Source organism: Podarcis gaigeae (assembly GCF_964106915.1).
Source record: "Podarcis gaigeae genome assembly, chromosome: 6".
Taxonomy (NCBI): Eukaryota; Metazoa; Chordata; class Lepidosauria; order Squamata; family Lacertidae; genus Podarcis; species Podarcis gaigeae.
Window position 1 is genome coordinate 53,303,406 of NC_139682.1, and position 27,843 is coordinate 53,331,248.

Genomic DNA, 27,843 nt, shown 5'->3' on the forward strand with positions numbered 1-27,843 from the left:
CACTTCATGTGGTACCTGCAGGGTTTAATAGTCATACCTTCAACCAAGGCAGGCATTTTAGATACTGCCTCAAAATGCAAATGACCAAATTTTCGATGAAAATCGTGAATACATTCTGCATGCAAACTTTTGTTAGAACCTGCAATGCAACAAGTGTCATCCTGCACAACATCATCAAAATACAAAACATACAAACGATCAACATATTCAGCATGCAATACATAATCATTTTTCTTTGTGATGATGCACCTTTTGTTCTTAAAGGAAACGTCAATTTTCCGCTCATTCAGCTGTCCAACGCTGAGCAGATTATGCTTGGCATCTGGCACATAAAGCACATCCTGTATCGATAAGTCCAAACTGTGAAGAACAACAGTTCCGTAGCCTTTACTGGGAATTGTGTGGTCATCCGCCTGGTGAATCGCACCTTCCTGCGGTGTAAAAGACACGAACAGTCGCTTATCGTTGCACATGTGGTGGGTCGCCGCTGAATCAACAACGAAGAAAGATCTAGACGTCTTCTGGACCTCTGCAACCTTTGGAGTGAAGCGTGAGACCATTGCCTTGTGCTGCGTTGTCCTGGACACCGGACCTTTGCCTTTGCCTCGGCCTTTTCCACGCGATGAGCTTTCGCTGCGCTGCTCTGTCTTGGCCCTGGGATATCTGCATTCCCTCTTCATATGGCCTAGACGTCCACACGTGTAGCATTTCACTGCCTTCAAAGCTTTGGCGCCATCTGGTGGTTCCACTGCACTATGGGATGACGTCTGTGAAGTCTCCCCCTTGTTGATGCAGCTAGCACCCCGGCGGTCTGCTCCATTCTGAATCATGGCAGTATCACTGGCTACTGTGAGTTGAGCATTTGGCTGATTGGCATCAAATTCCCCACTTGCCTCATCCAGCCTTCTGCAGCTAGCCATCATGACTTTGGCATTAGCCTTCTGCGTCATCTCTGCTGCTTTAAATCAGGCTGCTTCATACAAGCTGTGTCTGTTTACAGCTGCTTCAATCCAAAAGCAAATTCAAAAACAGCCTCTGCTTTGTGAACCTGTGCCTTTCTGCTTAACTGCTTTGCTTATCTGCAGCTGCTTCAAACCGCATTCCAAAGGCAAGTTCAAAAGTGAAAGTTCTCTCTGCTGTCTTAAATTCATGCTGCGACACTGCTGCAGCTGCTTTACTTTCGATTTTCCCCAGCATAGGAAAAATTTATCCTTCTAGCCTTTTGCCTGTGCCACGGCAAAACCGGCTATAAAAGTTCAAAGTCCAGCCATAAAGCCATTAATTAGAAGCTGGCAGGCTGCCCGGAGCTGTAGCACATACCTCATCAAATCATCTTGACGCGCAGAGATATCGTCCGATCCGGCCCTCTGCATTCCGATCCTTTGCCGGCACTCCAATTCTTTGCTCCTTTGTTCCTTTGCCAGGAGCCCGACTTCTGGAGTCCATTCTCAAAACACTGCGTTTTTCTGGGCCCGGAACCAAATGTTGGAGATAAGCAGTGTCCAGTGCACAGCGGAATGATGAAAAGTACGTGCCAACATGCTCTATATTACTTTATTTACACTTCAAACATCTTCCCTCTGCCGGAGCAGAGAAAGGCATCCTCTCTCCTCTAAAGCACGGAGAGAATCACACTGAACTGCAAAGAACAGTGAAAAACAGGAAACCAGTGTACGTCACATCCAGTCTCCTTTCCCGTGAGAAAACCCAACAGCACTTGACTGTGGAATGTAAACATTGTCTTGTGACAAGCACTTCGCTGCTCAGTGAAGGAAGCAGAAACCAACAACCCCTGCCCGTACGGGCCAGTCTTGCCAGACTCTAGGGTTGTGCGCTCATCTCACTCTATAGGTCGGGAGTCAGCGCTTTCCGCAGACACTTCCGGGTCATGTGGCCAGCGTGACAAGCTGCATCTGGCGAGCTAGTGCAGCACATGGAACGCTGTTTACCTTCCCGCTATAAAGCGGTACCTATTTATCTACTTGCACCCCGGGGTGCTTTTGAACTGCTAGGTTGGCAGGCGCTGGAACCAAACGACGGGAGCGCACCCCACCGCGGGGATTCGAACCGCCGACCATGCAATCGGCAAGTCCTAGGCGCTAAGGTTTTACCCACAGTGCCACCCGCGTCCCAGCTTTATAGGGGGGGAATAAAAAATAAAACAAGACACCAACTTGTGAGTCTGTCCTTTGCTCTGGTAACTGAAGGCACATTTCATGATGCTTTCCAGAGTCATCAGACTGACATGTTCAAACATCTCCAGTGATTTTGTGGCATCCTTGTCAATCATCTTCTCCCATTTATCCTAGAACAGAAAGGAGAGTTAGAACACAAAGGAGAGTAAGGAGAGTTAACTTCCCAGATCCTGAAGAGCATTTTATTGAATGGCTGTCCCAGGTCAAATATCAGAGTTTTCATATCATATGAACAGTTCTATAGTGCAGTCTCCATCTGGACTATACATTTATGCAGCCTTAACAAATGCCACTTCCCAAGTTTATGTGAGGGAAACCACAACTGTTTAAAGTACTTGGATTCTGCTTTAAATGTATAGTGCAGACAGGGCCTAACCTATGACGTGTCCATAACCTTTATCCTTGCTAACCATCAGTGGATAATGTGAACTTGCCCTCTCTGTTTTGAAGGGATAAGAGTGGATTGGATGAGCCCACTCATTGCATATAGGAATTGCCAGTTATTATTTTGCCATTCAAGTTCAGGGCATTCCAGTATTAGAATAAGGGGCATTTAAAGGTAAAGGGACCCCTGACCATTAGGTCCAGTTGTGACCGACTCTGGGGTTGTGGTGCTCATCTCGCTTTATCGGCCAAGGGAGCTGGCGTACAGCTTCCGGGTCATGTGGCCAGCATGACTAAGCTGCTTCTGGCGAACCAGAGCAGTACACGGAAACGCCGTTTACCTTCCCGCCAGAGCGGTACCTATTTGTCTACTTGTACTTTGACGTGCTTTCAAACTTATAGGTTGGCAGGAGCAGGGACTGAGCAACGGGAGCTCACCCCGTCGCGGGGATTCGAACCACCAACCTTCTGATTGGCAAGTCCTAGGCTCTGTGGTTTAACCCACAGCACCACCCGCTTCCCATTTACCTGCCCCTTATTCCATCTTACACTGAACTATGACCAATCCCTACTGTGAGAGAGGTAACTATCCCATTAGTATCAACAACATTTTACCAGCATCTCAGCACCTTAGCAGCATCAGCCATCCTACTTACTAGCATCACTTTGGTTGAATCTGCAATCAGTGCTACGTAAGGTTTCAAAATATCATAGTGGAACCCTGGAGTTAACAGTCGGCGGTGCTGAAACCACTTTAGTCCATCCAGGATCAGAAGTCCTTTTCCTGTGGGCACAAAGAACAAGATGCCATTCAGAACATTGCAGGACTGTTGATCCAAAGAGAGCTCAGGATTTCTGGGATGCGACTTTTCCTAATAAAATCATCTGTTTATAGACATAGAATCATGGAATTGTACAGCTGGAAGGGACCCTGAGGATCATCTAGTCCAACTTCCTGCATTGCAGGAATATGCAGCTGTCCCAAATGGGGGTCGAACTTGTGACCTTGGCGTTATCAGCACCGTGCTCTGACCAACTGAGCTATCCACGTACATATTCAGAGAGGATTGCAATGGGAAGGAGGCCACTGGGGAAGGACTTTGCAATGACAAAGTGCTAGAAATATCAATAGGTAGACAAAGACCTGGATGCAAGATTAAACAGGGGTAAGGAACCTGTGGTCATCCAAATATTGCTCCAATGCCAGCCATCACTGACTGTTGGACATTCTGGCTGGGGCTGATGGGAGTTGGAGTCCAACCAGGTTTTCCAAAAAGGACTACTCTAGAAGCAGAAAGAGAAACCAGCACTATTCTTATGTCAGTTTCTGCAAGTCAAAAATACCTGCATAATCTGAAAAGTGGGGCTTTTTTGTGAAGGTGTTAGGTGGGTGGGGATATACAGAGGTTCCATTTCAGGAGCCATATAGCTTTTTGAGAATGGGAATACTGGCAGAAATATTGGCAGGTATGGAGCGGATAGAGCCATATTTCCTGAATCAGAGACTCATTCTGTACATTTTCATACTTCTCTGACAGGACTAAGAATGAACCATGTGTACTCAAAAATAAGTCCAAAATAAGTGGGACTTACTCCTAGGTAAGACTAGCTAGGAATGCAACCTTAATGAGGACTGAAAGCCCAGAGACAGGATCCTGTCAAGCACTTCTAAGCCTCACTGATTTAACAGAAGGGAATTAACCATGTGATAAATGCTTCCATAGAAAGCAACAGCACTTTAAAATGCTCATTTTGGACAGGAGAACTCTCTTTGCTTGTTGTTTTAAAACTAAGGTCCTCCAAGTTGCACATCTGATTTGTTCAATTTGTTTACAATCTCTACCTTACCATTCAGCTAAAAAAAATTAAAAATATCAAGGTAAAAGGTTCTGAATGAAATTCTACTTGGAACTGCATAATATGAAAAAGCACTATGGATAGTGGGTCTTGACTTTGATTCAATAAAGCAAGCTTGAAATTGAAATATTTAGGCACAGGATTGTTCTTTATACAAAAAGAAGAGCAAAACACCATCCTTTATTTAACTACATATCCTGTGTGAGACACACTTAAAAGCAAAACCTGGGATAAATGGGATAAATGCTCTTTGCCTTTGCTTATACTGATGTGAAGCAACTTCAGGTGACAGGTTGAACTGAGATCATCAGATATGTGGGATGACTGAGGTTCAGGAAACAAGATACCCAAGATGCAGATACCCAAACGCGCTCGCTCTCTCCCCCATATATATATATATGATGAATTATCATTTCACCTACCAATCCAAGGGAGGAAGAACTTATAGGTCGTCATAGCCTTGGGATCTGAAAAAATACATAACAGAAAATATTGTTTTGAGGTTGCAATCCTATACAGCTCATTGCTCAAAGCAAGACAAAAACAAAAACAGGATGGAATCAAAGGTAAACTGTAGTGAATATTCCAAACTTTGTCTATTTTTAAATTTTAAGCAGACCAATCTGTTTTGAGATGACATTTGGTTTTCAAAGAGGTACTAATGAACCTGTACAAAACTGACAAGGGTGCTGTTTATTTCTTTAAGATTGTGCTCCTTGCCAAATCCAGCTTGAAAGGCACCCTCTTTGATGCTGCAATTGACTGCTCTCATATCTCTAGGCTGGTATTACATCACCGACACAAGCACTAGTAGTAGCTTGTTACTAGTTAGCTTGGACTTTGGCCTCTCTCTAGCGTGCAGAGTCATGATAACCGGCAAAATCCAGAGCTGCAAAAAGAATAGTCATTAAGGGAAAGGTGCTGTGGTGCAAATCCAGCCCAGCCATTTCAGGACATGATGTATAGGACTGAAACTGAATGTGACCACAAAGGAAACACAACTGAAACCTTAAAGCAGGGGTGGAAACATCAGGCTGGGCCCTCGTAGCATCTCAGTCTCCCCAGGCCTCAACCCCTTTCACCTGGTTACACTCCTCACTGATCCTGCATTGCAGTATTTTTGCCTCTTACTTGTCTGGATGGAGAATAGAAGGGGGGTGTGCAGAATGCAGTCTATTTTACAATAGGGGAATTATACATTTGCTGCTCCATCTACTTTTGCACATGGCCCCATCTCCATTCCTGGCACCTGGTGTTCAGAAGTTTACCCACAAGGAAATATGGCCTCCAGGCTGAAAGTGCCCCCCCTCCCCAACCACTGTGTCAGGGACTGGGCAGAGGAGGAATGGTGGAGCCTGACCATTCCAGAGAAGAAGAGGACAGTTCAGAATTACAACAGGGGTATGATGGAGGTCACAGCTCAGAGGCAGATGAGGGGGGAAGCTGAGAAATAATGGAAGAGGAGGAAGAAGAAGAAGCACCAGAGGGGTGGCAGCTGACAGACACTGTGTCTTTAGAAAGCATTCCAGACCCCTCCCTCCCAGAAACCGGCAAGCAGTGAAAGTAGGAGAGCACAGGTTTCAGAAGCAAAGGGCCCTCAGCGCCACCCATAGGGGAGATGATGACGAATGAGTAAGTGGGAGGGAAAGGGGGTGGAGAGTCACTTGGGACAACGCCATTATTCCAAGAGGCTGTAAATATTGAATAAAAAAAGCAGATTTTAAGAAATTTTCCTTGTCTTAGCCGTTCCTGGCAACCTGCTGTGGGAGTTGCTTCCTCTGCCGCCTGACACACTGCCTTAAAGTCTAAGAGTCAGTCTTTATAAACAAACAGCTTCGTGTGAAATAGGCATCAGTGTACAATTTAGAAATAAGTATATTGTGCCCAGTTCACTGTGAAGTGTTAAGAGTGTAGCTGCTATTTGCATATGGTAGCCTAGCCTCTGCTATTTGTACTGCTTATTTACCGCTGGAAAAATGCTTCTCCTCAAGAAAAGCAGGAAGCTTCCCTTGAGGGCCCCATGGGGACAATGGGGCATGAGGGAGCTGTGGGCTGTGACAGTCGGGATTTGTGCTTTGGGGGCATCTGTAAGGGGAAATTTGAAGCTGTGTGTAAGCTTACCTCCATGACCAAACACTGTTTTTGCATAATCTGGATGGTTAACTACTAAAACAGCCATGAAGCCACCAAACCATCTAGGGTAGGCGTAAGGATATTTTTCTGCCCATTCCAAGCTTTTCTTCAGTTCCTGTCCTCGATGGATCTGCAATGACAGAAAGTAACCATATGAAATGTTTATTAAATCATGTCCTGAGTGTGTAGATGTTATGGCAGAGAACCCAAACCGGAGAATCATTCATTCAGTGAATGAAAATGTATCTTTCACTTTGTTTCTCAAGAGAGTTCTCCAAGAAGGTACTTGCATGGCATATAAGATTAGCAGTCAAAATTTTCCCAGAAAGTACACTGAAGATCTTATCAACATGACATTGCAATGGTCACCTCTTCTGGGTGGTGCTGGTTTTACCCTCCCTCTTCCCCTCCTGCCATCTTTATAAGGTGTTCATCTACCGTATTGCACAATTTTCGTGTGAGGAAGGGTTGTTTTTTTAAAGACAAAGATGAAGAAACAAAAGATAGCTATGCACCAATACAAGAAAAAGAAAACACACATCAGACAGAGAAGCACAGAGAAATGGGTGGCAAGTGAAATACATTTTCAGTAAATCTGATGAAAGCCAGAACTAGCTTGTAATCACACTACTGGTGAGAATTCAAGGAGAATATTCTAGAAATGTTTCAAGGTGATCTTGTTCTGACTGGGTGAAGGAGAGTTGGACAGTAAAAAGAGTCACCTCTTATTCACTCTACTTATGCACATGCACAATTCTCATTCTGCTTTTTAACCCAATACCGTATTTTCACATATATAACATGCCCCCGTGTCTAAGGCGCCCATCTTATACACGGAAAAGTGCGGTATTCTCCTTGAATTCTCAGCAATAGTGTGATCAGATGCAAAGGGAGATTGTGATTTTGCACTTGTGCTGGAAGAGAGGGGTTCTTTCTGCCAAGTGAAGCTTCCCATCCATTTCAAGGCTGGGAAAAGCTATACAGTATCTGCCTGCCAAGTAGAAAGAAAGCCCATCTTTGTTTGCATCTGCCCCTTCAACTGCAAATAAATATCCCCCCTCCCTTTTCCAAGCCTTCTTCCTTACCTCCCGGTTATGACCATAAAGCCAGTGACTAGAAGGTCCTAGGAAACTCTTGAAGTTTTTGAGAAGTTCTTTCTTCCTCCGGTACAACTTAATGATTTGCAGGAGCCCAAAAAGAATAATGAGCCCTATAAAAAGATGCAAGACCTGTAGAAAGTGAGTATCCATTTTTTCCAGCAGAGAAAGCATACTGCTTCAGCAGGCTCTGCCCTTTCCCAGCAGCCTTTGTGTTGCCTTGTTATGTATATGAATAGAGACTGTCTTTAAGTAACCAGAAACCTCCTATTTAACATGCACACAGAGGCGCTTCTTAGGTAACAACTGTGGGCTGGAACGCTCCAGTGCTTCCCTCCAGTGTTTGAGAGGGAATTGTGCAAGGTAGCAAAATATCTTCTGTAGTTTGGAGGGACAAAGGTGATTCCACAACATTTCACCTAGTTAATCCAGAAAACATCCTGAATTGGAATAGCATCGGTACTTCAAATGTTTATGTACCATGGCCTATGTTGGTAAGGTGATACCTGGCTGCTTTGAGCTGAAGATTGGGGGGGGGGCAATGCGTGAGGTTACATGTGCAATGAGGTTACACGTGCGTGAGGTTACATGTGCAATGTGTGACGTGCACCTGTGATGGCACACACATGACACAGATCACCTCCCCGCTGCACCAAGTGGCGATAGCGACGGCGAAGAAGACTTTCTTCACCGCCTCTATTGCATCTGCAGAAAATAGTAACAGGAGACTCTTTCAGGTGGTTCGCAATTTAACAGAACCACCTTTACCACCAGGGCCTTGTAAAGACCCCAAGATCTCCTGCAACGATTTTGCAAAGTTTTTTGCAGATAAAATCACTCATATTCGGAAGGAGCTAGACACCACCGTGGGAGCAGGGCTGGGGCGGGAGAGTGCTAGAGCTCTGTCTGGTCAAGTTGCATGGAATCAATTTCAATCCGTTACCCCCGAGGATGTGGACAGGCTGCTTGGATGCGTGAAACCAACCACCTGTCTCCTTGATCCTTGCCCATCCTGGCTAATAAAAGCAAGCCGGGAAGGGCTGGGCGATGGGCTCTGCGGGGTGGTGAATGCTTCCCTCTGTGAGGGAACATTCCCAGATCCGCTGGAAGAGGTGGTCATTAAACCACTTCTTAAAAAACCATCTTTAGACCCGGCCAGTATGGCCAACTATCGCCCGGTCTCAAATCTTCCATTCTTGGGCAAGGTGATTGAGCGCGTGGTTGCTGAACAACTCCAGGCACGCCTGGAGGATGCGGACCATTTGGATCCCTTCCAGTCGGGATTCAGGCCTCATCATGGGACTGAAACTGCCTTGGTCGCGCTGGTTGATGATCTCCGGCGAGCTAGGGACAAAGGTGAGAGTTGTTTCCTAGTTCTGCTGGATCTCTCAGTGGCCTTTGATACAATTGACCATAACATCCTTCTGGACTGTCTAGAGGGGCTGGGAGCTGGGGGCACTGTTATGCAGTGGTTTCGCTCCTTCCTCCTGGGCCGGGTTCAGAAAGTGGTGGTGGGGGATGAGTGTTCAGACCCCTGGGCCCTCACTTGTGGGGTGCCTCAGGGTTCCGTCCTCTCCCCCATGCTTTTTAACATCTATATGAAGCTGCTGGGAGAGATCATCAGGGGGTTTGGACTGGGTGTCCATCAATATGCAGATGATACCCAGCTCTACCTCTCTTTCAAATCAGAACCAGTGAAGGCGGTGAAGGTCCTGTGTGAGTGCCGGGAGGCAGTTGGAGGATGGATGGCGGCTAATGGATTGAGGTTGAATCCTGACAAGACAGAAGTACTGTTTTTGGGGGACGGGAGGCGGGCTGGTGTGGAAGACTCCCTGGTCCTGAATAGGGTAACTGTGCCCCTGAAGGACCAGGTGTGCAGCCTGGGAGTCATTTTGGACTCACAGCTGTCCATGGAGGCGCAGGTCAATTCTGTATCCAGGGCAGCTGTCTACCAACTCCACCTGGTACGCAGGCTGAGACCCTACCTGCCCACAGACTGTCTCGCCAGAGTGGTGCATGCTCTGGTTATCTCCCGCTTGGACTACTGCAATGCACTCTACGTGGGGCTACCTTTGAAGGTGACTCGGAAACTACAACTAATCCAGAATGCGGCAGCTAGACTAGTGACTGGGGGTGGCCACCGAGACCACATAACACCGGTCTTGAAAGACCTACATTGGCTCCCAGTACGTTTCTGAGCACAATTCAAAGTGCTGGTGTTGACCTTTAAAGCCCTAAACGGCCTCGGCCCAGTATACCTGAAGGAGCGTCTCCACCCCCATCGTTCTGCCCAGACGCTGAGGTCCAGCGCCAAGGGCCTTCTGGCGGTTCCCTCATTGCGAGAAGCAAAGCTACAGGGTACCAGGCAGAGGGCCTTCTCAGTAGTGGCGCCTGCCCTGAGGAACGCCCTCCCATCAGATGTCAAAGCGATAAATAACTACCTGACATTCAGAAGACATCTTAAGGCAGCCCTGTTCAGGGAAGTTTTTAATCTGTGATATTTTAGTGTATTTTTGGTTTCTATGGAAGCCGCCCAGAGTGGCTGGGGAAACCCAGCCAGATGGGCGGGGTACAAATAATAAATTATTATTATTATTATCACATGCTTGTCCCATCTCATGCTCAGGAGGAGCCTGCCACTTGGCTCGGTGGTTCGGACTCCTCTGCCACCCCAATATGAGGGGGCTAAGCCCCCTGCTAAGGAATATTGAAGGGGCTGGTGACGCCTCCGTCCCCTATACTTGGTGCAACTGATACAAGCGCTGTGCATGTTCATTCAAAAGCAAGTCCCCACTGACTTCAGTGGAATAATGGGCAGGTCAATGTGCAAAGGTTTTAAATCCTGCAGACATGTCCATTCAAAAATGTAGTCCCATTGAGTTCAATAGGCCTCACTTACAGGTTGACAATCACTTTCTCTTTTCCCCAATGTCACTTCCACTTCACCACTCACAAAAATTCTGCACTCACAAAAATTCATCAGCATTTTAGTGCAGATATTTTTATGTATGCAATTTTGTGTAATATACACATTTTACAGGCAGTTTTAACAGGTTGCTAATACACTTTTGTGCACCCATATGCATTTTCTGCACAACTTTTTAAATTGAAGAACTGCATCGTAAAATTCGATCAAGTGCCTGTTTGCTGGTTTGCATTTTGTTTTGGGAAATGTGAATACCACCCTGGCTCTAAACTGCTATTTGTACTCAATTATCAATATGGACAGTTATTTTGAAACTGCAGTCTTAATTTAAGATGTATCTATTGAACAGATTTTTAACCTTCCTTTCATGTAAATACTTCAGAAAACCATGAGCATATAAAAACTCATTGTTAATAACATTTATATATTAAAGTAGCATTTAAAAGTGATAGCAGCAGCTAAACAAACTGTTCAAACTGGGTTCATATAGGGAAATAAAGAGTCTTTAAGAATAAAGCAATATTCAGCAGTACCTATATCTTTCTGAAAAAGAGCAATATCCAAGTAGATCAAATGGCATCAACATATGACTAAATTACTAAGCACGTGTTTTTCAGTACCAAAGATTCTGATGACTTCTGAGAAATCAACAACTTGAGTAAGTTTATGATCAATGAATGGATCACAGTGTTAAGCTGTTACCTTCAGTCATAGTCGACCAGTTGTAATTATTTATGAAAGTCAGCTTACTGAATGCCCTTTCCCCTTCTGCAGCACTTAGAGGGAGGTAACAAAGATCTTTTTTCTTTTTAAAAGAAACTTTATTAATTTTTTTTTAAAATAAGGACAAAATACAAACATCATCAAACATACTGATACAAAAGGGGGTAAAGATATGGATAGGAGGGATGGGAAGATAATACCCTACATTAATTCATGCAATGCATCTTTTATCAGCAGAATCCAAGGCACGCTGGAAGAATGTAAAAAAAGAGCATGAATTGAATGAGTGCACAACTTTTCAAAGCAATATAACATAATGCCAATGAGTGTAAAAAAATATGTCACTTACTGCCAGAAGTTTAGGATTACCAGTTAAGAGAGCAAGAATTGAAGCTTTACTGAAAAGGGAACATTTCAATATTGCCTTGATTCAGAAGGACAAAACTATTCAAAGGGTAGGCGATCAAATATCACTGGCATTTGAGACATGAGTCCTTTGACTTTTTGCATACTTTATTGCTGAATCGGGGGAGATGCATTATGTTATACTGCTTTGAAGAGGACACTACAAAACTAAAAGAGTGTAACAACTTTAACAAAACAAAAAGTCTGAAGTGCATAGCCCCACGACACCTCAGAGCTGGGAGGGCTGTGAAAACCTTTTCCCTGGTGCACCAGAAACAAAATTGGGAGCAAAGGTGGAGGTTTGTTCCCATACTCCAGCCCCTTCCTACCCCCCAGGGGTGCATTAAGGTAGTCTAATGTCTTGCTGAAAAATTATAATGACTACTGATGTATTTGATTTATTTATTTGCTTGGTCTTGCCAGGTTTTATTACAGGCCTGAAGTGCGGAAGCTTTTATCTTGCCTTTGCCTCTTTGGGTTTGCCAAACTACAGGAAGTGGGGACAGCACCATCTTTGATTGTTGCTTCTGGAATTGGGATATTCAGATCTCTGGATATGCTCTCCACTTGTTGCTCATCAGAACTGCCTGGTATTTGCCATTTATTAGAACCAGCAACTTAAAAGGAAACCCCATTGTCTTAGAGCAGCAATATAGTAGGAACGATTTCCATTGAGAGAGGGTCTCAGGACAGATACATTGAAACAATTCTAGGGTGACCAAGCCATATTTCAGAAACCTGAAATTGTGCATAGCTTTAAAGTTTAAAGTATTTCTCAAAGTGGATTACTGTGTTTCTAGGTAATGCTGATGACAAAGAGCATAGCCCACCTGTTCTGTATGCTCTTTCTGTATCAGTCAGAGAAATAGATACATTTGTATTTAAACTTTTTATCCATTCCACTATAAAAGAAATCATGTCGGCTCCCTCCTCCTGTTCCGGAACTGCGCAAAGAGGAAAAATTTCTCTTCCGTCCCAGTTTGAATGTTCCTCCCACTTTAGTTCAAGATCTTCATTTGCCTTTTGCAATAGTTGCAATTCTGATTGAGTAGATAAAGTCATATTAAGGGCTTCATTTGCAGTATGTGAGAACTTTGTTGGTAAAGTTTCCATTTCAGCTTCTAAGACCTGCAATGCTGCAGCCCAGTCTGTTGCTGAAACCTTCCTTAATTTGTTTATAAATTCCTCCATTTTTCCTCACTCCTTTCTGATGCTGAAGGCCAGACATCATGTCATCTTTCCTAATCTCTTCAAACAGCACCAGGCAATCAGCTTCCAATGCTTCTTTTAAATATTCCTTAACCAGCTTACTTGCCACAGTAACCAGTTTTTCTTGCCACAGTTCTTTCATCATGATTTCTTCGTTCTTCCAGCCTTGTGCAATTAAGACTCTTGCCACCGTTGTCGCATACATAAATATGTTCTTCAGTTTCCTTGGCAGGTCTTTTCCTACAATCCCTAACAAAAATGCTTCAGGCTTTTTTACAAATGTTAATTGGAACATTTTCTTCAATTCATTATATATCATTTCCCAATTTTTTTTAAATTTCACTACAATCCCACCACATATGATAAAAAGTTCCTTCTTTTTCTTTACATTTCCAACATACATTTGAGTCAGTTTTGTACATTTTTGCTATCTGAACTGGTGTTATATACCATCTATACATTATTTTCATATAATTTTCTTTTAATAAAGAACAATCTGTAAATTTTAAGTCAGTTTTCTACAGTCTTTCCCAATCTTCAAACATTATGTTACGGCCTATATCTTGTGCCCATTTAATCATAACTAATTTCCGCTCCTCGTCTTTTGTTTCATTAATGAAATTTTGAATAGTATTATTCCATAGTATTAAGTATACATAGAATGTAAACATGACAAATGTGTAAATATAAAGAAAATATAGAGAAACCAGAATAAGGAGGGAGGGAAGTACAATTTTGTTTAGAGTTAAAGTATTAAGGTTAAAAGAAATAAGGTATGTATTATGTATTATGATGGCGAAATTTGGAAAATCTCTAAAACCAATAAAGATCATTTTTAAGGGGGGGGGAGAAGCACCTCCTGATAGAATTCTCTGATATATCAGTCAAGTTTCTTCAAGAAGAGGTGTATCCCATTCTCAGACTTCAGGACCATCTGAGGGATAGGAATGGGCAGCTTTGACGGGTCTGGCAGGATTTCGAAGCGAAGCAGCGTTAGAGCAAGAGCTACTTTCATCTCATTCATAGCAAATTGTTGCCCGATACAGTTCCTAATCAGAGTGGAAAAGGAAAGTGGCTATGAATATCATCAAGTGATCAAATTCAAATGCATCTCTGTCTATATTAAATGAGGTTAAAGTAGTAGTCCGTGATCTTTTGCACACTGAGTATGGGTGCCACCTACTTTCTACCTAACTTGCGAATCCCACACTTAACCTGAGAAAAAAGATGTATGAATTGTACAGCCTTCTGAAAGACAAAACATTCTCTATATTTGTTGCACACATGTTCTTCCTATAATTCTTAAAGTCATGCTCAGTAGACCTTGCCTGGGGACAAAACACAAACTTTTCTTCTCCTTTTCAAAAAAGTCAATGCTATTAAAAAGGGTGTGTTTCAGACTCACCTTGATCCAGCTGCAAAAGGGATGAATGAATGAGGATGTCTTTGAGATGGGTTGTCCGCAGAGAATCTTGTAGGATCAAATACCTAAAGTATACAAGGTTTTGGGTACCTGATTAATGGTTGTTGCTTGCTAAATTGCAGCATTACTTTTGACATGAGAGGAGATGGATTTATAGGAGAGCCAAACAACGCATATTGTTCAGGGAACAATAAAAAAGAAACACCATTGTTCCAAGTGCGATGGGGAAGTGTATATATTTGCATCCTCTAGGTTTCCATTGCACCATTGTAGGCAGCTGTTGAAGCTTCCTAAAATAAGAGCAAGATCTATTGATCTGAAAAGCTAGTAAACATGCAGAACTTCCCCATCTTTATGATGATTTATATCCACAGCTAGATATATGTTACTGTGGTTAACAAAACAGGTTTACTTATGTGGCAAAATGCTTCAGCTTCCGCCTTTGTCAACTGCTAAGGTGGAAGCCAAAATGTTTTGCCACATAAATCTCTTTCATTAATCACAGCAGCATACCTATTGTTTTAGTGATTAACTGTACCGCTCCGGCGGGAAGGTAAACGGCATTTCTGTGTGCTGCTCTGGTTCGCCAGAAGCAGCTTAGTCATGCTGGCCACATGACCCGGAAGCTGTACGCTGGCTCCCTTGGCCAATAAAGCAAGATGAGCGCCGCAACCCGAGAGTCATCCACGACTGAACCTAATGGTCAGGCGTCCCTTTACCTTTAAAAAGAATTGAGAGCAAGCTTGTGGGAAGTGCAGTTTGAAATGCACATAGATATCAAATACATGCCCACTATTTAATGGCAATATAGGCTTCCATATGGTTTACAGAGACTAAAAGCCTGTTATATAAGCATTAAAATCAAAACATCCACAATTAAACTATACAAGAAGATTTATGTGAATGGGTATTTGCCGCATCACACAGAGGCCCATGTGCATCCTAGAGCCTTGTAGAACTTCAGAACATAGTTGGATGCTTGAATTTAACTATATAGTTACATACCCTCCAACAGGTTGAGACCCCAAACCAGGATGTGCTCCCATGCATGTCACGTGACCCTCACAAGACCATGGAGCCCAAAAGATGTGCTTCGGGGGGGGGCTGTGCTCACACAGCTCCCCAAAAATGCATTTTGGGACACCACACAAGATCACAGCCCCACAAAATGCTTATTTGGTGCAAGATCTCAGCATGAAATGGCGCGAGATCATGCCCAAAATGGCCACTGTGCTCTTGCAGGGAAAAACAAGATGTCTCTTTCCCCCCAGACATTGGAAGGTTTTGTGGTTATTCTTTTCCCTTATATAAAAGGAATTATTTACCTCAGGGTCTTGCCATACACTTGGGTTTTTATGAACACAATGGATGGCAACTGAAACTCTAAATCCTGTAAAAGAAAGAACAGGAGAATACAGTGATTACATCATTTTAGAATTGTGAGTGAACTGGAACTCACCAAAAGATCACAGACCAACAACTAATGCAATGCACCCAAGGAGTTTTGGACCTTATATCATCGAGGGGCTTGATTAAAATATCTCTTCAGATTCTTGCCTATGTTTCTGTTGTTGATGATTATATGTGCATACAGTGGTTTCAGCAATGGATTTCCCATGCAAACTGCACGGATCAGCAGTTAATTAGCAAATCTGCAATCAAAGTGCAAACTAACAAATATGGGTAAACCTCATTTTATTGTGCTTCACATATATGGTTCCTCACAAGGAGGGTGCTGGTGTAGCTGAAGGCACCCCTGCCCCTTTCCAGGGAAAGGAAGCCACCCGCCTCTGCCGCCTTTCTTCTGCCCTTGTGTTGGTATGTGCACATATCCCCCTGCAAGGGACTGTCAGGATGCTGTCAGTGGCTCCCAGCTGGTTGCCCGGGAAAGTATAAAGACAAGAGGAAGTTTCTTACAGATCTTTTTTATTTCAATCTTTACAGAGGCTATAGAACCCAGCCTCTTGGATAATGGTGGTGTCCGAATGACTCTTCACTCACCCACCCCCAGTCTCTCCCACTTCCTCATTTGTCATTCTCATCATCTCCTCTATGAGCTCTTTGCTCTCCTAGTTTTAAGGCTCTCTGGGTTCTGGAAGATGGTGGGCTGGAATGCTTTCTAATGACAATGTGTCAGCCGGGTGTTGCTCTGGCTCTTCCCATGATTTCCTAACTTTTACCCTCATCTGCCTCTTAGTTGTGACCTCCCTCAAACCCTTGTTGTAAATCTAGACTGTCATCCTCTTCCTCCTCCCTGGAAGGTTCAGGATGGGGAAGCGGTCTCCACCATTCCTCCTCTGCCCAGTCCATGACAGGGCCTTAGACAAGCTGTCCATTGCTATGTTCCCAACCAAGTGGTGATTGAAGAAATGATCTATATTTATTTGCACTTCCTCTTTTGGTGCTTCTTGGGGATATCTGAAATCAGCTGGAATTGCTGAAGTTCAGTCAGTATTACTATGCTAGTAGTAGCTAATCTGCGATCCTCCAGTTCTGGTTGGTTTGCAACCCCTATCATGGCTGGCCATAATGGATGCAGCTTATGGAAGTTGGCAGTCTAGCAACATCTGAAGGCTTACAGTCTAGTCACCCTGGATTTATACTGAAGTTCTGAGCTGCAATCTAATTTCAGGGTTAGAGGTTCTACAGTGAGTAAAAGGGAATGAAAAACAGAACTTCGCTCTTAAAGAAAATATGCAAACCTTCAGGTAAAGTGCGTCCGTCGAAAAAAGTAATGGGTTTGCTCAGTTGTCGGGACACTACCGGAACTGGAGAATTTAGTCGGAGACTCTCCTTTATGCACATTGTGGTATAAGTCATCTTACCAAGATCATCCCTGAAAGTTGCAAATAAAGCCATTCATCTTTCTGCTGGCAAAACACTGGGTGTCGATAGCAGTGCAATATCTGGAAAGCATTCTGTTAACCTTATCAAATGTCCAGGCTTGGGTTTTCTTTTCCCTTCTACCACCAGGAGTGGCAGCTTGGCCCCGTGACCATAGGTGCCAAGGGCCATGGGTGCAATGCAGCATGCATGGCCTTAGCACCACAATTTGTGGGTGCCTGGCACCTTCATGGGCAATATTATGGTTGATCAGGCACCCAGGGCCCCAAGGATTTGGCAGCTATGTCTGCCACCTTGTATAATAGGAATAAAAACCACTAACTCAAGTGGTCACTTGAGAGAGTTCATATCACATATCTTAGTTGGGTTCTTGGGGATTTGGGGGATGATGTCAGGTGAGTAACAGGTTGATCTGGCCTAGGCAGAATGGCTTCAAAAGCCAAATTGGAAAGCCCATAGGTGGGAAATCCCCCACCCATGGATTAAGAAGTGCCTCCCACCCAACTTTCCTTCTCTGAAACTGGCAGCCTCCCCCAGCTGCTTTTCAGTTGTTGTTGTTGCTGTTGTTGTTTTTAAAAAGAGTAGGAAGACTTTCCATAACATTCTTCTCAAGGTTTTCAAGTTAGACCCTCAGTTTAAGTCACTCAGGGGTGGGGGATCAAAGGCCAACAATATTGATCTCACCAATGGATGTCCTCTCGATCCCCAAGAATGTCTTTGATTTCTTCTCTGCATTTCTGCTGGTGCTCTGGGTGCTGAGCCATAGAATGTAGGATCCAGGAGATTCCACTGGCCGTAGTATCGTGGCCTGCAAACATGAAAGTGTCCACTTCAGCGCGCAGGTCTTCATCAGACAACCCAACTCCGTTTTCATCCTGACAAAGTAGGGGATAGGTAATCAGCAGCTAACTCAAGAGTTCAAAGAAAAATAGGGTGGTTGTGTTTTATATCAATAGACATGAAGAGGAAATGTAAATGAAAACACCAGACCAAAAAGTGTCACAGCAATGGAATTTTTAGATTTGTTCTACAGATTGGCTTCTGCTTCAGTGGCCCACATAGTGGATTATTCCTCCGTGTCTTGAGCAAGAAGTGACCACAGCCATCTGGTTTTGCCATGATTAACAATTTTGCAGTTCAACCTCACTGTCCATTTCCCCCCAATCTGTAACTTAAAATGTGGACTTAAAAGGCCCATAAAATGATACAAATGGATGACAAAGGGGAAACTGACACTTCTGTAGTCCCCTGAAAAGTAGGGGCAGAGTTGTCACCTTTTCCCATCATTAGTACTACAGTAATGGACCTGCTAAAAATGTCCTTTCTGTGTAATTCTTAAAGAGAAGATCAAGGTGAACTATATTTAATCAAATATCTGGCCAGCTGTTTGCATTGTGAGCCAGTTGTAAAAGATGTGTAAGGTAGAGGATGCTTAACTGCTTCATATAAATTCGTACCTTGGCACAAAGAAGAATGTCCAAAAAATCCAAGCGTCGTTTCTTCTGGATCTTTTCAAGTTCCCTTTCATTCTTAAGTGATTCCTTCCTCTCTGCAATTACTTTTTCTGCCATTACAAAATAAAATTACATCAGCATATCACATTTCTTTCTCATTATTTCTTTAACCCCATATTACCCCTTGAGTTCAGTGCAGGTGGCAAATATTTCAAAATATCCAAAATGAAGGTTACTTTAAAATGCAGCTACTATACAACTGGCAGTGCAATCAGGCAATGGAGGGGCATGAGAGAGTCATGTGTCCACCATGGTATCCACAGCCATCCTTCAAGCACAAGGCAGAAGCCTGATTTGGGTTACACCTGACTGCAGTTGACCTAGTGACTGGGCCTGAGGCTATCAAGTGGGACTGGCATGGGATCCTGTGGATTCTATGCCAGCTCAACCTCTCCACAGGCTACCACTGGCAAAAGGACCTTCAGTGGACAGAACAGGGAGCCTCATACCAGTGGAGTGATGCTTACACCCCTCCAAGGGTAGAGGGAGGCCTCTGTCCCATCCAGCTCTCCCAGCATGAGGGTATGGATTGCACCCTAAAATGTTGCATTAGGTCCAATCGTAATTTAGCAGGTGCCATCTGATTGCAGATAATCTCCCTGGACACCGAAGCCTCTGAAGAAGCACAGAGGGTGCTAGATAGTCATGGTGTGTATCAAGGAGTAGCAGGGCTTGTCCCATGAGTACCAGAAGGAAAATAAGGCTGCAGTCTTATATTCATTTACCTGATAGCATCCCATTGAATGCCATGGGTTTTATTTCTGAGTAGACATGTACCGGATTGCAGTGTAAATTACGCAAAAGAAGTAAAATATGGCAGTGTCCTTAAATTGCATAATTTATACTGGTTGCAAAGGTTGAGTTGTCTTTCTGCATAATTTTGGAGGAGAACTTATAAAGGAACAGTGAAGAGGTGCTCTTGAACACCAGCAGAGACCCTTTTCCTGCACTTAGTGACCCTGTACAAAAGAGTATTTGAGGAAGAGATTCCAGAACTTCCAGCTTAGATGCTCTCAGGCAGGTTTGCTTGAATCCCAACACTACTGATTTTCAACATCAAGCAATGGATACAGGACAGAACTATTAGCTCTTGCACAGTTGGGACCACCTTCGGCACCACTTACCATGGGCGCCAACAGGTAAGCCCCGCTGCACATAATCAGTCACATGATGTGGCTCATGCACACCACTTGAATGGCGATGCCTATCTATTTGGTGGGGGAGCCCCCTCAGAGATTTCACTGGAAGCTCTTAGGAGTTGGCTCCTATGCCACTCATTATCAGTTAGATATCCTGTTGAACCAAAGGACTTGCTTATAGTAGTCCATTTCAGTAAAGCTCGCATAGGAAGAAGAGACGAATCTGCCAATGTCTGTAAGATGCCTGTATGATGATGTGCCAAGCTGCAGGCTTCCTTAAAGCGCCGTCCTGACGGGGTGCATGAATAGATGAGCTGGTTCCGCAGAAATGCTGAGGTGACTCTCTGAAACACTAGGAGAGTCATATCTTGCACAGCATTGACATAATAATCCTGCTCTCTGGAGGAAAAGAAAAATGGAATATTTCAGACAAACAGATATGGGCCATGCCACCAAGAACCTTCAATAGTATTAATTTGACAGTACTAACTTGTCCGTCTGACAGCTACTCTTGTAACTGAATGCACATTTCATGATGCTGTCAAGAGTCATTAAACTGACATGGTCAAACATCTCCAAAGACTTTGCGGGGTCCTCTGCAATCAGCTTCTCCCATTTATCCTGATGTGAGAAACAGGTGAGGAAGCTTAAGTTGCTTGCTTTGGGCAGCATTCAAGTAAATAATCATGCTAGAACAACGATTACTCACCTCCCCCTGTGCATTCTCTGAATCATCCCCAAGTCTGCTACAAATGGTTAGGGGAATTTAAGGCAGGGGTGGAGAGGATGAGAATGTTCCATTGCCCTAGGAGAAATCCTTGTGTAGGCAGAATATTTGCTTTTGCACTCCACTGAGTACCACCCACCGCCTGAAAGCTCTGTATCTTTTCCTTAAAGGTGGAAGTGCTTTGAAAGCATCATATCTGATATTTCCCAAATCCCTTCTTCAGTTTCATTGCACCTGTGTAGCAATGTGAAGTGCCCTTGTGCAACATGCACCAAGCCATGCACCTGTGCACTAGTGTACAGCAATGCCACTGGATTTGTGCCACAGATGAGTGTGACTGGTGGTTGCTATGATAATATATATCATGTCAGGAGCACTGTAAGGTAATCTCATGGGATACAACTCCTAATGCTTTAAAAATGCAATATGCTGAGTTCTCATTATATATGTGTGCAACAGATTTCTAGGTTCTTTTGTGCAACTATGTTTCAGTATGACCATGGGGCTACTTGTGCACAAATTGCTACTGCACTCTATATGAAATGTATTGGGGGGGGAATCATGCAATACACATGGTGCAGATGAGTCTTTGGAAATTCAAAGCAAAGACAGACTTCTCTGCTGGCAACCATGTGGAGGAATGCGGGTCATGTCTAAGGTGCCTGGGCACAGAACTGATGGAAGTGATAAGGCATAGTCTCCATTGAATGACATGCTACCATTTGGCTGAATACACACACAAACTGGACTGGGGTAATTCTTCCCAGTAATAACTGATACAGAATTGAGTATTTATAATATCATTTCTTTTGCAATGTGAGAATAGGTTAATTACCAGCATAACTTTGACCGAATCTGCAATTTGTGCCACATAGGGTTTCAAAATGTCATAGTGGAAAGCTGGTGTTAGCAATCTCCTGTGCTGGTGCCACTTGGGTCCATTTAAGACAAGCAGTCCTCTCCCTATGGGTACAAATAGCAATAGACTAGTTAGCGTGTACATAGCAAAGGATTCATGTTATTACACCCACTCTTGCCATGATTTGTCCCCTTTGATTTTTCAAATCCTCTTGCAAAGATATTTGCACAGTGCAAAGCTCAGTATGTTTGTTGTTGTTTAGTCGTTTAGTTGTGTCCGACTCTTCGTGACCCCATGGACCAGAGCACGCCAGGCACTCCTTTTTTCCACTGCCTCCCGCAGTTTGGTCAAACTCATGCTGGTAGCTTCGAGCACACTGTCCAACCATCTCATCCTCTGTCATCCCCTTCTCCTTGTGCCCTCCATCTTTCCCAACATCAGGGTCTTTTCCAGGGAGTCTTCTCTTCTCATGAGGTGGCCAAAGTGTTGGAGCCTCAGCTTTAGGATTTGTCCTTCCAGTGAGGACTCAGGGCTGATTTCCTTCAGAATGGAGAAGTTTGATCTTCTTGCAGTCAATGGGACTCTCCTCCAGCACCATAATTCAAAGTGTTCAGTGGGTCTTACTCATGGGAAATGTGCATGAGATCGCAGCCTAAGAAAGCAATCTGTGGGCTGTGGCATATTCACAGATTGATTCTAGTCAACTTCATTAACATAAAGAAAATGTTGTTTTCCTTTGCACCTTTATGCAGTGCATAGTACTAAGTAGCAAGAACCTCCCACTGATCTGTGGAACACTGTTTAATTACTATAGAATTCATCAGTGGGGAAAAGCCAATGACTCCAAGAACTATGTAACAGCAATAACAAGAGATGTAGGAAATGTCAGAAGAAAGAAACTTAGGTTTGTCATCAAAATACCAATAAGAGCTATGAAACAAAAAATTGCAGAGAGAAGAGATACCAAATATCATAAATCCATTATGTTCTATGCAAAATGCATCATGGGCTGTCCCTTGAGTCCGCTAAATGACATCGCAAAGGATCATTGCCTTAGGAGAGCGAGAAAAATTCTCAGGGATGACTCACACCCCGGCCATCACCTCTTTAATCTTCTACCCTCTGGCAGGGTATAGAAGTATAATCAGCCGTACCAACAGGCTAAAAAATAGCTTCTATCCATTGGCTGTTAGGTTGTTGAATGAAAAATAACATAGCAAAATTGACTTGCAAGATGGTGTGTTGTTGAATAAGAGATTGAGTGTTTTGGGGGGAGAGGCTCGTTTAATTTCATTGTACACAGGTTGTACAATGACAATAAATGTATTATTATATCATTATTATTATTATTATTATTATTATTATTATTATTATTATTATTATTAAAATGTGGGAAAAGAGATGAATGGATTGGTATTAGCTAATGTTAGGTTGCGGTGCCATGATATAATAATAATAATAATAATAATAATAATAATAATAATAATAAACAACTTTATTTATATCCCACCCTCCCCAGCCGAAGCTGGGCTCAGGGTGGCTAACAACAATAAAATAATACAACATTCTAAAATCATTTCATTATAAAATTAATTCAGATCAAATTGATGGCAACCATTGGGCTATATGGGATAATCCTTAAATTCATCCCTTAGACAAGTAGCACATTACAAACCTAGGTGCAACTGCCCATAAAATCAGTACCATATGACTAAAATCTTTGTCATGTGGGACAGTACTGGGATAGGGACAAGGCACGGGGCAGTAAAGTTCATACTGCATACCCAGACCAGCAGAAACACCCACCGAACTCAAACAATGCCATCACCATGCCCCATACCATGGTACCATACTCCTAAGCAGTGGTGACACAGCTGTCGAGAGGGGAATGCTTCACTTCCCCAGCCATTCCTCCTGAAAGGAGAATTAAAACTCTTTGAAATTAAATCAAGTTAAGGCTTGGGTGACAGTTAAGATTGTAACGCCCTTGTATTCTGTAAATGACAACGATGCGTCGACAAGTAACTCGTACACATACCAATCCAAGGAATCAAGGGGTCATAGACATCTTTAGCTTTAGGATCTAGAAAATTAGAAAAGTCAAACATACCAATCAGTGTCGCAAATTTAAATTTACAGCAAGAGTTAACATTTTCAGCACTCATGTTGGAAATCTGTTGTGGTTTTTTTAAATGAAAAGATGAGAGACATAGTAAACTTCACAAAAATTTACACATGTTAGCATGGCAATCCGTATTATTTAGATGTATGTATGTGCTATGACAGGGACGCAGGTGGCGCTGTTAAAGACTCAGCGCCTAGGACTTGCCGATCGAAAGGTCGGCGGTTTCGAATCCCTGCGGCGGGGTGCGCTCCCGCTGCTCGGTCCCAGCGCCTGCCAACCTAGCAGTTCGAAAGCACCTCCGGGTGCAAGTAGATAAATAGGGACCACTTACTAGCCGGAAGGTAAACGGCGTTTCCGTGTGCGGCTCTGGCTCTGGCCAGAGCAGCTTTGTCACGCTGGCCACGTGACCCGGAAGTGTCTCCGGACAGCGCTGGCCCCTGGCCTCTTGAGTGAGATGGGTGCACCAACCCCAGAGTCTGGCAAGACTAGCCCATACGGGCAGGGGTACCTTTACCTTTACCTTTATGTGCTATGACAAGCTATGTCTAAGGCCTGTGGCATTCCTCTTCTGTGATACCACAAGAAACTATAGACCTTTCATTCTTTGCCTTGTGAGACATTTCCTTATCATGGCAATTCCACATCCATTATTCTAACCACATGAAGGTTTTAAAAATCTTTTATCTGTGATTAAGATTCATATAGGTTTTTGTTTTCATCAGTAAGCCCCCTTGAACTTACTGATCAGGGGGAAAGGTAGGGTACAGGCAAAACACACACAAGCACCCCATTTACATGGAGGTTACATTCCAAGGCATTGCGCAATTAAGTGAAATTGTGTACATTTGAAACAGCAAACACCCCGTTCCACACCACCCCATTTGTGACCGTTTTGTGATATTCTCAGGTTACTTCCGGGTTCGGTGCAGTGTGCATGTGCACAGTTGCACACATATTAAATGTGCATAAATGGGGTGTTTACTGTATAAATTAATTATTAGTATTAGTATTAGTATTATAGACACATGTTCATAAAATGAAGCAGAGTCTGGAGCATGTTCTCTAGAACATTTTATATCTATAGGTGCATCATCAACAACAACATTATAATTTTATCATTTCTACCCCACCCCGCTGACAGGGTTTCCCCAGCCGCTCTGGACAGCTTCCAACAAAATACTAAAAACATAATAAAAAACAACAAACATTAAAAACTTATTAATAAAGTGGCCATGTGGACCTTTACAGAGGATAGTTCTCTATTTGAAAGCAAGCTCTGTTTAAGCAGCTCTCTGGTCGAAATGTGGTTTAAGGACAAAGAATCTTGAGAAGGGAGAGCAGGAAGTTAGCAATTAGTTGGCACCCGGATAGCAGACTGAGCAGACACATAATTTACCTGGTCACAATTTCCCCCCACTATGGCAAAATGTATTTCTATTTAAATTATAGTAATTATTTCTAAAGTTGCACATGCAAGTTTTATGCATCTCTTAATTTTTGTTGATGCACAAATGGCCACCCTACATATAAAAAATGAATTATCCTCAATGAAACACACTTACCATTTCTGCTAAAAAAAGTTTTGGCGTAATCAGGGTGAGTGATAATTACATCAGGAACAAAACCCCCAAACCATCTGGGGAAAGCGTAAGGGAATTTTTCAGCCCACTTCTCCATCATGTTCTGGTCCTCTGCATGACTGGTGATCTGCAGTGATAGGATTTCCATTTTTAGTTGCACTCCCGTCTCTTTCAAGTGTGACATGTGACCTAAGCTGGGGAAATGATTTGAGACCTTTCATCTACCTAATTCTCTTCAGTAGGAAATAAATGGGGTACCAAGCACATCTCAAAGAGGTCTGCCAGTTTCCATGCCCAGTCTCTCTGTATACAGGTGTTGTTTTTCATAAATGCTTGCTAGTGTTTGAAGAAGCCTCTCTGTTTGATAGATTCAGGGAAGCCACAACCACTCATAAACAACTATTCCAGTAATGTAAGGGACCAATTTAAAATAGAAACATCGTCACCTGACCCCACCCCCACCCACCATGCCCCCCCTCCACCTCTTCCCCCCTTTTCTTCCTAATGTAACACTAATGTCTCAACAAATGAAACTGACCTGCAGAAAAAAGAGACATTGCACATATTTTTTAAACCAAGAAATCTTTAATAAAAATACATTTAAAAGAGATCAATTTAAAAGTCTTTAAAACACAAGTCAAACGGTGTCCCCATTATACCCAAATTTCACCCAAATCTAGCATTTTTTCCAAGCTCAATTGTCCACTTACATATACTGTATCTTTTTGCTTACCTGATGGATATTACCATAGAGCCAATGGCTGGGAGGACCTGGGAAACTCTCCAAAGTTTTGAGCAATTTTTGTCTCTTGAAATATAACTGGGTGGATTTAATCACCACATAAACCAGACAGAAGCCAGCACATAGTTGCACGATCTGGAAAGTGAGACTTGCCGTTTTCTCTGTTGTGAATACCATGGTGGTAGCGTCTCTAGAGCTGTGGCTTGAGATGTCTTGTGACACCTTCTCCTTTTATTCTTCCAAGAATAGTTGCTGTAACCAATAGTCAGGGAGATGACAAGCTCACACTTGCTATTGCATAAGCCTCCTGTTGCAACGTCATTTGCTGTTTCTCCCATAATAATCACCCCATTCATAATACTTGACTTGAAGAAGCCCTGAAGGAAAATTTTCAGTTTACCATCTCATCTAGCCTTTGATCGGCTTTAATTAAGAGAGTTTATTAACTAGAGTAAGGGTGAAACTTCACTGTATGTTGGATATCAATTACAGAAAATTATGTATACATTCCATGGTTATGAATCACATTCTAGGATTCACAAGGAGCTCCTTCACCCAGTTGGAATACTGAGCTTCCCTTGGCTTCTTACAGGTCACAGATTTTAATCTCAGGTGAAAGCTGAGCATATAGATTCATTTCAATCTGGATTCAGATTTGGTTTGGGGACTAACATAAACTTTGGTCACCTTGTTGGACAATCCACACCAAGTGATCTGAACATGGAGAGTACTTCCTTCTTGGTTTGGTAGACCTTTCAGCTGTGTTTAATACTTGATAATCAATTATATCTTTCTCATGATGGGAATCGGCAGAGGATAAACCATTTCACAGTATTTCTAGTCCTTCCTTGAGGGTTGGTGCCAGCTCAAGGATCATCCCCTACCTCCTGTTGTCTGACATCTGGATCACTGGTGGGCAACCTCGAGCCTATTAGGTAGTTTGGATTGAAAGGGTACTAGAATAATGAGTCCAACACCATATAATAAGCCAGTGACAGAGGAAGATTTTTACATTAGGTCTCCCAATCCTTTGATGTGTTTGCTTCATTTCTATGAATGTGTTTCACTGGAAATGTAATATAAGCCCATGTCCTGACTCTTGCAAGCTACTTTTCCAACATCCAACTTGTTAAAAGTAGCCAACATGATTCGGTTCCTTCATGCCATAACTTCCAAGGCAGGTAACAACTCATCTCTGTGCTCTAAAAGATATCTTCCAAGCAAAAGATCTGCTTTCCAGTCGCACCACGTGTTTCAATAAGCAAGGAGTCTATGTGCCACAAGAACTTACTATCAGAAGGCTATAAAGATAGGCCCATATTTCTTGCCCTACAACCCTGAATTGTGTGCTTTCAACCTGTACCCGCAACTCATTGAAGTAATAACACTGAGAAAGTGGTGATTCATACAAGTGTGTCCAATAGTCAAAACAGTTGTTCTTCGTTTAGACACCCATGCGATGACTTGCATGAAAAAAGTAGGTGGTTATTTAACCCTAGGGAAATACTTAAAGGGTGTAATCTGCAAATCAATTGAACTGAAATATTTAAGCATCTCCATCTGTGAAGAAGAAGAAAAAGAAGAAGAGTTTGGATTGGATATCCCGCTTTATCACTACCCTAAGGAGTCTCAAAGCAACTAACATTCTCCTTTCCCTTCCTCCCCCACAACAAACACTCTGTGAGGTGAGTGGTGCTGAGAGACTTCAGAGAAGTGTGGCTAGCCCAAGGTCACCCAGCAGCTGCATGTGGAGGAGTAGAGACGCGAACCCGGTTCCCCAGATTATGAGACTACCGCTTGCCCAGATTGTGAGACTACCACTCTTAACCACTACACCACACTGGCTGTCTCACACTGTAGCTTGAGATGTCTGACTGAGTAACTTCAATGGGACTTACTTCCAGGTAATTGTACATAGGATTTCAGCCTTGCAGCATAATCCCATATCTGTTCATTTAAAG

General features: G+C 43.1%; 1 protein-coding gene across 1 annotated transcript in view; it reads right to left on the reverse strand.

Annotated features, from left to right (window-relative positions):
* LOC310847727 (uncharacterized protein) overlaps positions 1–26,090 on the reverse strand; it is a 38,299-nt gene extending 12,209 nt beyond the window's left edge. The window contains exons 1-17 of the mRNA XM_083745786.1: positions 25,874–26,090; positions 25,123–25,267; positions 23,474–23,518; positions 21,412–21,539; positions 20,340–20,470; positions 20,094–20,248; positions 18,654–18,760; positions 17,881–18,071; positions 17,055–17,188; positions 15,678–15,742; positions 14,335–14,417; positions 13,811–13,978; positions 7,655–7,844; positions 6,558–6,699; positions 4,859–4,903; positions 3,236–3,363; positions 2,175–2,305 (exon numbers count right to left, since the gene is read on the reverse strand). Of these exons, the coding sequence (XP_083601912.1) occupies positions 2,175–2,305; positions 3,236–3,363; positions 4,859–4,903; positions 6,558–6,699; positions 7,655–7,844; positions 13,811–13,978; positions 14,335–14,417; positions 15,678–15,742; positions 17,055–17,188; positions 17,881–18,071; positions 18,654–18,760; positions 20,094–20,248; positions 20,340–20,470; positions 21,412–21,539; positions 23,474–23,518; positions 25,123–25,267; positions 25,874–26,059 (2,174 nt within the window). The 5' untranslated portion in view covers positions 26,060–26,090. The remainder of the gene's footprint in view (positions 1–2,174; positions 2,306–3,235; positions 3,364–4,858; positions 4,904–6,557; positions 6,700–7,654; positions 7,845–13,810; positions 13,979–14,334; positions 14,418–15,677; positions 15,743–17,054; positions 17,189–17,880; positions 18,072–18,653; positions 18,761–20,093; positions 20,249–20,339; positions 20,471–21,411; positions 21,540–23,473; positions 23,519–25,122; positions 25,268–25,873) is intronic.
* Positions 26,091–27,843: the final 1,753 nt, after the last annotated feature.